Source organism: Crocodylus porosus, unplaced genomic scaffold, assembly GCF_001723895.1.
Source record: "Crocodylus porosus isolate Cpor-Errol unplaced genomic scaffold, CroPor_comp1, whole genome shotgun sequence".
Classification (NCBI taxonomy): Eukaryota; Metazoa; Chordata; order Crocodylia; family Crocodylidae; genus Crocodylus; species Crocodylus porosus.
Window position 1 is genome coordinate 23,957,641 of NW_017728915.1, and position 10,152 is coordinate 23,967,792.

Consider the following 10,152-nt stretch of genomic DNA (forward strand, 5'->3'; position numbering starts at 1 on the left):
AGAGAGTGGAAGTACATATGGAAGTACCCATTGCAGAAAGCTGTGTTGTGGAAAGAAGCTGAAATTAGCAACAATGGGTTTGCATATGAAGTTTTTTGTGTTAAATGGGTAGTTTGGTTAAATGAGAAAAAGAAAGACAAGTGTCTTAAAAAGCAGCTTTGCTTGGGTTATTGTACTGTGTGAGGAAGTTATCAGAGAAGGCTAAACAAGTAGCTAGACTTGTAAAAGACTTGAAAGGGCAATTGGTCGCTTTGGAGTAAAGTGTCATAACTAGATATAGTACATGTTGAAATTAAGGCTTTTCAGGGAAATGCATGGAAAGATGCTAGCTTGATTGTGGGATATCGGTTGTAGCTGTGTTGCTCTCAGGACTTAGGTACACAAGGTTCTTTGGGTAAATCTAATTTCTTATTAGACCAACTAAAATAGTTGGAAAAATTGTTCACTGCAAGCTTCGGGTACAAACACCCTTTGTTAGGCAGAGGAAGCATCTGCAGTTAGCTTGCAAAGAAGAATTTTTCCAACTATTTTACTTGGTCTAATAAAAGATATCAGATTTACCCAAAGAGCCTTGTCTGCCTAGCTTGGTTGTAGAACTTAAAAAAGAAATAAGATCCCTGAAAAAGGGTGTAGAGTTGATGGTGGAGGAACGCCAGCACTAGAAGGAGGATGTGAAAGATTTAGATGCTGCATTCAGAGTGCTGAGGAGATCGCACACAGAGGAATTGGCAGTGGTAAACCATGAAGTGTGTGAAAAGGGAATTGCAGAGTTGAGAGCGCAGTTAAAGGCTAGCTAGTCTGTAAGTTCAGTTGTTGCAGTGAGAAGGAATATTACCAGAAATATTTCTAAGTATGACAGTTCTGATAATACAGATTTGTCATGTAACAGCAGTTTTAACTATCGGACTACTTCTTTAGTAAAAGTGGGCAAAGATTTAGGCAAAGGTCTTTCGGCACTGATGGCTCCAATCCATATTGCGGAGATTGTGAGATCTGGCCCCTGCGGAGGGATCTTGACAGAGACATCAATAGTTCCACTGACAGCATAGCAATGAAGAGCTCTGGGAAAAAGAATAGGAGCACTGAAGAAAGAGACGGCTGTGAGTTGGTTGGCCGAGATGGCTTTGACTAGCGAAAGATCTGGGTACACAGCGTTAGATCTCATAGACGTAGTTCAAGAATGTCTGAGTGCCAAAGATTTTGTGGTGCTACCTATACAGATAAAGAATAGGACTACGTCAAATACTGCTGGTGTAAGAGAAGAAATTTTACAACAGGTCTTTCCAGTGGAACCACCAGTTGTGCTGTTCCATAAGGAGAGACCCTGGTGAGAGACTGGAGGCGTACTTGGAAAGAAAAAAGCTTTTATTTTGTGTCTGCAGAACTGGCTCGGCCCCAGAGGGGGAATGCGAATGTGTTTGATTTTGATGTGAGGGCTTTTAAAGAGCTACTTGTACAAGGATTTACTCCTAGGATAAGACCGTACTCTTTGGGGGATATTATGAAATGGGCAAAGCAAGGTTTCGACCTGGAAGCTAGTAGGAATATTGACTTTAGGAAAGTAGGAAAAAATCACTGTTGTTTCTAGAAAGAACTTAAGTGAGAAAGATAAGTCAGTCAAGCATTATAAACATCAGACCAAGGTAGTAAGGTTTGACTGACAGTACAGATAGTGATCAGTCACACAGAAGGTTGTAGGAGAAACCCCAAGTCAATGTGATTAGCCTTCATGCTGATTACAGGGGGACTCCTGATAATGAATAGAAGCTGAATTCTGGTTCAGATAAGGAGAGATATGAAAGAAGAGACTGGAGTCATAAGGGGTTCCAGGAAGGGAACTGTCAGGATTATAAGGAGCGTAAGAAATTTAGATCTTCTTGGAATAAATTCAGAGACTCTCTTTGGAAAGAGCTGTTAAGCTATACTCAGAAAGAGGTTATCAATGGATTGCCGACAGCAGAGATACTAGAGAGGTTGTTGAAGTACAAGACAGAGAAAGTAGGTGTGAAGTCAGAAACCAGTAGTACAGAGGAGAATCTGCCTCTGCTGCACGTCAGTCAATGATTGTGACTGAGACAGCCCAGTGCTCCGATCTCCCCACAGTTTTCTGACCATCAATTTGGTACTGATTACATATGATTGTTGGGGTTGTCCCATCATTATGATTAGCTTTGGTGACTGTATACAGTGAGTGCTGTGGTACAAGCAGTCTATGTGAGTTGATACTGGTGCTGTGTTCAGTCATGTTAGGAACAAGAATAGGCCGTTCTCCAACTGGACACCCAGCGAGGTGAAAAGCTAGAAGGGTTTGGTGGCTCAGCGAACAAAATGGGGTTTTTGGAGCTGGGATCATTCAAAATTGACTCACAAATTGGATTGTCTATATTTGGCTTTTGTAAATTGTAGGGAGTAGAAATAATTTTATGTGACCTCCTGGGAAATTTGGGGATTACAATTGATTTGCTGAATTATATACTAAGAATCACAGGGAAGCCTGTGAAAGCATATGATATCATTCCTACAAGACATCATTATGCCACTATTAAGGCAGCAGAAACCTTAGACCTTCTGCCCGGGGAGGGAGTATTAGTACACTTGTTCTGAATGTGAAAGAAGTTTGGGCAACAAACCAACTTCAGTGAGGAAAGATTGATGCAGCTGTAGAAATTAAAGGAGCATATTCAAAGCTGCAAAAACAGTACCAGTTTCCTAGAGAAGCTGAGAAAAGCCTTGAAGAAACGATCATTGCGTTAGTGCAGCAGGGTACTAATCAAAACGAATAGTAGAGCGAACAGTCCAAGGTGGCCTGTGAGAAAGGCCAATGGAAAGACATGACAATTGACAATTGATTACAAACATTTAAATAAAGCATTAGCACCCAGAGTTGCTAAATACCTGGAAGTATTAGCAAGTGTTGCTCACGGGGCTACCTGGTTTTCCATGTTAGACCTATCGAATGCATTTCTTGCAATTCCTGTGAACAGCAAGTACTGATATAAATTTGCATTTACATTTAAGTCAGAACAATTTTTTTCATATTGTGTGAGGATCCGGAGCTGCGGCTGGCGAGCCAAGCTCACGGTCTCAGTCACGGTTGGTTGGTCAAGTGGTGGCAATTTGGAAACGGACAGGTTGGGATTAGCGGTGGTCGAGTCTGAGTGGCACGCATGCTTATAGTTCCAAATTAATGGTTTATTACATTTACGCTTTGATGGCATAGGTAGGATCTTCAGTTACAGTAACAGATGTAAACAATAAACAACAGAGGGGTCTGTTGGCCCACAAGGTTCACAACGAGCGGCCGCCCGTTGTTAGTCCCAGGGCTGGTCAACAGCTGATAAACGGGAGTAAACAAACAGACAAAACTGTAACACGTAGGTCGATAACCGGGGTCGTGATGCCAGTCCAAAATGGACAACCGGATAGTCGATGATGAAAGCCGAGGTCGAAAGCCAGGTAAGTTGAGTCACGTCGAGGTACTGAGGGTGGTCCGGAGGCGAGGTCAAGGTCAAAAGCGAAAACAGTCCAGTAACCGGAGAATCAACAGGATGAGGAGAATCCAAATCGTAGTCAAGGATGAATAAATCAATCCAAAGTCGAATAATCAAAACTGCAATTACTATCAATTAAGGACACGGAGTGCCAATCGAGGGAGGAGATCAATAGGCCTAGGGGCCTGACTGAGAGACAGTCCCTGCAGCACCAGCCTCTGTCTCCAGCTAACGCGCTCTCCCCCCGAGGGCGGGGCTCACAGAACTTTTATCTGAATTTAGTGACCAATCAGAACGCTCTCCGCAGAGAAATTTCTAGTCAGATTACCTCATGTCAGGTTCTGACTGAGCATGCTCTCAGTCAGAAGCTGACACAGTCTGAGCATGCCTCTGCGGGGAAAGTAGGTCAACAATGATTGACAGGCCCGCAGGTCACCCAGGGGGCACGGGCTGGGTGAGCCTTGGAACTTTCCACTCACAGAGTCCAATATGCATGTCAGTCCCAATCTTCTGTGTTGGCAGCATCTAATCAAAATTTTGCTCTGACACATATGACTTCCACAACAGTCCATTGTTCTGTCTTAAGTTTGGTAGCTGAGTGTGGGAGCAATTGCCTGATTATTATTTGCACAATGTAGTCTCTTAGGTTGATGATATCCTAGTTACAGCTGTCTCGCTAGATGAATGCATAGAGAAAACAAAGATGGTGCTTGAAATTGTTTGCCGAACAGGGTTCAAAGTGAACCTAACCACAGCACAATTAGTAAGTCAACATGACAAGTATTTTGGATTAAATTTTGGACTAGAAGGACATAGTCTGGACACAGGAGTGGAATTAAAGGAAGCCGGCACCTGCAGTACTGTTTTTACTCCATACAGTAGAACAGCAGCACATGCAAAGATTTCAATAACTTCCCAGAGGAATCCTACGAGAACTAAGTTGGTATACAGAGGGGTCGAATGGGACTGGGACCTTGGGAGCTGCTCGAGGTGGCTTGGGTCTCCAACCCTGTCATGAGGCTGGATGGTGCAGGCATCACTGCATGCAGGGTCCAAGAGGGACCGGGACCTTGGGAGCCACTGGAGGTGGCTTAGGACTCCAACCCTAGCATGAGGCTGGCACTGGTGCAGACACCGCTGCGTGGTGAGTTATTGTTGGACTGAAGGTCTTTGGAGGGGGCAGGGTGGGTCAGGCCCCATTCCCCGCTGCCAGTCGCGAGGGCTTGTGGGCAGCCCAGGCTTCACAGTGCAGTGGGCCTGTACTGAAGCCCTGGCTCTGGGCATGCATGCACAAGGCTGCCCAGGCCCACAACCTGCTGAGAAGGTCGAGCCATCTGGGTATGTGAATGAGCCATGCACCCAACGCAGGGGCTGAGACAGAGCACCCACTGTAGGAGCCACTTGCTTAGCTGGGGACAAAACACCAGGAGCCCTTGCTGGACCCTACTTGCAGGGAAGCGTGAGTTCTCAGGCAAGAGGTTTCCCACTGGGGAGGGATACTATGGCTTGCCCCATCAGAGGGGGTTTATGCTAAAGACAGGTAGACTCTTCTAGAGGAGGGAGGTATTTGGGATTACCATACATTTTGGAGTGTTTATTAATTGTTTGCTGCATCTTATATTTTGGAGTGTTTATTAACTGTTTATTGTGTTTTATATTTTGTGGTGCTTACCCATCGATTGTTGGGACATACTTACCCTCTGGGGATCCATAGGCAAGGTTTCTCTCGTGTGTCTTGGGAGACTGCTATGCTTACCTGTTCTGTTATTTGCTGACTGGAACACATTATATGTAAATATTTATCTTTATCACCTATCCAGTTTTTTCTCTTTCAAATATTTCTGTTTGACCTATAGTCATTCTTTAATGCCAGTTTGCACGTTTATAAAGAATTGACTCCATTGACATCAGTGGCAAAATACCCACTACTGACTATTGGAAACAGGATTTCATTTGATAAAAATAAGTTCATAAGGAACTTGATTCATAATGGTAGAAGGAAAGCTGAGTCAACAGAAGAATTTTACCCTTGCTGTGAATAAAGCTGTAGAATCAGGACTGTTCTTATTTGCTGATGTATTTGTAATTATTCTTTAGTTACATGGGACCATGAAGAATGAGCCATTGCGCAGTGCACAACAATGTGCTGAAGGACAAATTTTCATTGCTTTTAATGAAATCAGTTGGATGCTGAGCTCTTTTGAAAATTTGGCATCAATAATTTAAGAGAACTAATCTTTCAACCAGCTCTCAACTAAATTATAGCTCTTTCTGACATATCAGTGGAATACATACTGTTTCTAGTGGTTTTTTTGAACCAGAACATATGTTTTGTATATATGGTAATCTTTTTCCTCTCTTTTTTCCCCTTTTTGACTAATGTGTAAAGATAAAAAATGTGGTAAGAACAAATAATATATGAGCATTTACATGTTTCTGTTTCATTGTACTACTTCACCCTGAATTTCTCTACAGCAACTTTGTAGCACAGCAAGAATATTGCATATAAGCGTCTAGCTATTACAGATTTGGTTTAAAACCAGGAAAAATATTAATCACATACATTATTTAATATAAATAAATTATATAAAATTCATTTGCTTATTTGTTGAATAAATTATTTGATGAGCTGTAGAGCTATTTAAATAGGGCAAACATTTAATGACAAGTAATTAATTTTGTCAATGACAGCAACGTTTATCAAATAATATGAGACAAACTACATTTAGTAGTGTCTAACTGGTTTCTTGCTATTCCAGTACCACACTGTTTTTAATTTGGCCATATTAACTTTTTTGTCAGGTTGAGTCAAAAACTATAAAAAGTCAAGGGTTTTTGGAGGGGTTTTTTTGGATTTTTGTTTTCTTTTTTACTGGTATGGGTTATTCTAGGACTACGCAGTGTATCAGGGTTTTACTATTTCCTTCATTTCAATGCAATCAACATCTGTTTTTTTCATTTATTGTGTTCTTTGCCATAGTTGAACTCCAAAGTTTTCTTTTTATTTTTAATAGCGTGTCCTTTAAAATGTAAGAACAGTGGGATTCCCTAACCCAGATAACAGCATATGTGCTTGTGATGCAGGTTGGGATTATGCAGACTGTTCAGGTACAGTTTTATGACACGTAAAATAAGGATGTATTCCCACACAAAATGTGATCACAGTTCCCTAATATTAGTTCCAGAAGATTAAATGTCATATATGCTGGCTTTCAGCCTGGCTAAAGCCTGTGGAAACACAGTCTGGGAAGCTGAGGGAGCCTTGGTAAACCAACAGCTGTAGATACTAATTTGGACTGTGTGGAGCTCTCAGCTGTTTTGCCTTATTGTGCTTCTTTCAGTAAAATGCTTGCAAAAATCATTATGTCGTGGTGCTCTGGGACAAATTCAGATTGAGCTAGTAGAAATGAGAGCAGAATTTAGCCATCTCTCCAAGTACCAGCTTGCTGAACCTCTGATGTAATTATTTCCCCTGACTATAAGGACTACAATTGATTATGTGGATACTGCTAGCTTCTGCGTCACAGCAGTGCTAAGCAAAGGGCTCTCAAGAGAGCAGAAAAAGAGATTTAGTGTTGTCTTGCCATTATCTGACTTGTGCCTGGCATTGATGATGGCAGATTTGACTGAAGAAAAGTTAGTAGGTAGCATAAAATCTGAAATTGGTCCAAACCAGTCCAATATTTAATTTTTCTGCTACGAAGGGCTTCAGGAAAAATATTTGGGAGTGACTGTTCTGGTGAAAACTGTTTTTTTTCCCACCAGACAGAGAAAGGGCAGAGCTTAAGAAAATTAGTGTATGCCTTAGCGAATACAAATGAAGAGTTAATGTAAAGTTAGGCTATTGAGTGTTAAAAATGCTGTGAGTTTTTGCATACTAACAGTTATGGTACAAATGTTCTCTCCTCTGTAACCATTTTGTTTCCAATTTACTGCCGGCATATTATAGTGGTTTGTTGAAACTCTAATGAGATGCTCTGTACTGGAACACAAGTAAATTATCCACAGATATAGTGGGAGTGGTGCAGAGCTAAATGCAGGTACTGCAGTAAGTATTTGTAATTGTTTCCGACAGGAATTATTGTATATTCAGTAAATCTATGGATAGGTGGAATCAAATATTTAAAATTGCTTGGCTATGAAATATTTGTCATGGCTTCTCCTTTAAGGAAAAGTATTTTTGTGATTTATAGTCCTTATATTTCATGATTAAAGTCAATGGGAGTTTGGTCATTGACTTCAATGATCATGGTATCAAGCCTTGTATGAGCTTCTCATAGAATTCAAAAGTTAATTCTGATACAGGAAATGAAAAGAATTTAACTTGTAATTGCCATGAATTAAAGTAAAAAAATGGATCAATGTCTTTGTACTTAAAGAAAAAAATAAAATATCTTCAGACCACTTTTCACAAATGAGTGCAATGCCACTTTTATACAACTAAAATTATTCTGGATTTCTGCTTTTTATAATGAGGTTAGAAGACTATTGTTTGAGTTAGGCTAATAAAGAGATCTATAATTATTGTAATTGTTTCCTTTCTTTTCTGAAATTAACAAGTATCTCTTAATAGAATAATATATTAGAATAAGCATACTTTAAAAAGCCCTGTAAATTTCATGCATGTTTCTTTTATCGTTTGCAATTCACCAGTATTAACATACATATATTTAGCTTCTATTTTTGGCTACTTTTTAAGATGAACTTTGGACAATAACAGGAATCATGAATGCTAATTAAAATAAATTTCCTGAAGTAGCTTGTTGGTTGAATTAGCAACTGAAACAACATAAGTCTGTACTATTTCTGCCGAAGTAAATACAAATGTAAATAGATACTTTGATTTTTACTTTACCTAATAAATCTAAATGTTTTCATTGCAGGAGCTATTAAAAATTGCAAAAGTAAACAATATGCTGTCATGGGCAAATATGCCATAACAATGGATTTTTAGACACTGGAACGTATATGACAAGAGGCCTCAGTGGAAAGATCTGTGGTATGTATAGGTAAAAAGAATTACATTATTATAAAACTGGCATTCCAAAATCTGCTCTAATATTGCTTTCTGTTTGCTGCTTGTTGAGGGATATTTTCACTCTCTGCTGTTTTTGTCTACAAGCTTGAATGTTCTCTGATGATCCATGTACATACTGGCATTTGACTTTGTTGTTATTGTGGTTGGTTGCAGCTTTCTCTTGTTTTTCTTTTAGGCCATCTCTCATTAGTCATCATCTTTTTTTTTACTTTACCAGAGTGAGAATCCTGTCCAGATGGTTTCTTCTGAGAAGGGAAACTTACCTAGCTGTAGTTCTGCTTCTCTATCTTGTAGGATTCTCATTCTTAGGTAGAAGAAGTTATCTCATTTGAAGTGATTTCGACCCCCCCACCTTTGTTTTCCATGAAGTGGGACCTGGGCTGAAGGGTCACACCAGGGTGGGGCCTGGTGGCCATGCTCTCAATGGATGTTTCGTCCCCTTATCTACCACAACTTGTTAATGAGAAAGATATCAGGAAGTAGTCCTATGGTGGGGTGCATTGAGATGGGTGCAGGTCTTGGTGTCTGAGCATATTCTGTGGGGCTCCACCTCCCTTACACCCCTTTCCGCTTGGCTGTTCTTGTGATGCTACTAGGGTAGGCACCTGGTCCCCTAGGTGCCTGTCTTCACATTGAAGAAGAAAGGTCCAATGGGGTGTGGCAGGCTTGGTGCTTTTGCCTGGTAAGTCTGGCTTGGAGAAGGACACTTTGGATTGGTGGAACATTTCCACCAATCAGGTAACAGCTGGAAGGGGCTCGCCTTGCCCCTGCTTGGAGCAGGGCGATGCGAGGAGCCCCTGGACCTGATTTAAGACTGCACTTTGCAGGTCCAGCAGACTTCAGAGGCGAGGCCTCCGGTGTAAATAAAAGCCCAGCGTGCTGAGCATGCTGGGCAGATGTGGTGAGGGACAGTGAGGAGAGAGGAGCTCTAGAGAAGATAGTCATTGGGACCCCACCTGAGCTTTGACAGTGTGCAGATCGGCACATGGTGCTCAGGCTCTGGGAGGCACTCGAGGTGACTTGAGCCTGCAAACCTGGCAAGCAGCTGGGTAAGGCAATGTGTGGATTGGTGCATGGAGAGCTGGCCCTGGAAGCAGTTCAAGGCTGCTCGGGCCCCACACGGTACACAGATTGGCACAAGGAGAGCTGGCCCTGGGAGTAGCTCGAAGCTGTTCAAGTTAGCCATGGCTCTAGGCTGGATAACCAGAGACCTGTAGTGTGGCTCAGCATTAAACTAAAAGAGCCCTGGTGCCCAGAGCAGGTTGACAGCCCCCAGAGGAAGGACTGTGTGTTACTGGGAACCTGGGTCCCACAGGGGAGGTGCCCCCAGGCAAGGGACCCTGGGGGGAGTGGGCCTAGGTGGAGAAGACCCTATCCCATTTGAGGGACCAAGTAGTTGGAACCCAGATAGGGTGCATCTAATATCTGGTATAGTTATGTTTCCTGTTCGGTATCAATTGTTATTGTTGGTGTTATAATAGCTGTCATAAATTAATTCTGTATAATGGGCTCTGTAAGGATGTCTTTATTATAGTTTCAGTTTCATAGTTTGTAGGGTCGGAAGGGACCTGAGCAGATCATCTAGTCCGACCCCCTGCCATGGCAGGAAAGAATACTGGGGTC

At 41.7% G+C, this 10,152-nt stretch overlaps 1 protein-coding gene across 1 annotated transcript in view; it reads left to right on the plus strand.

The window, feature by feature from the left end:
- Window positions 1-3,410: 3,410 nt before the first annotated feature.
- Window positions 3,411-10,152, plus strand: part of LRP3 (LDL receptor related protein 3) — a 62,866-nt gene continuing 56,124 nt past the window's right edge. The window contains exon 1 of the mRNA XM_019535428.1: window positions 3,411-3,456. Within this exon, the coding sequence (XP_019390973.1) occupies window positions 3,411-3,456 (46 nt within the window). The remainder of the gene's footprint in view (window positions 3,457-10,152) is intronic.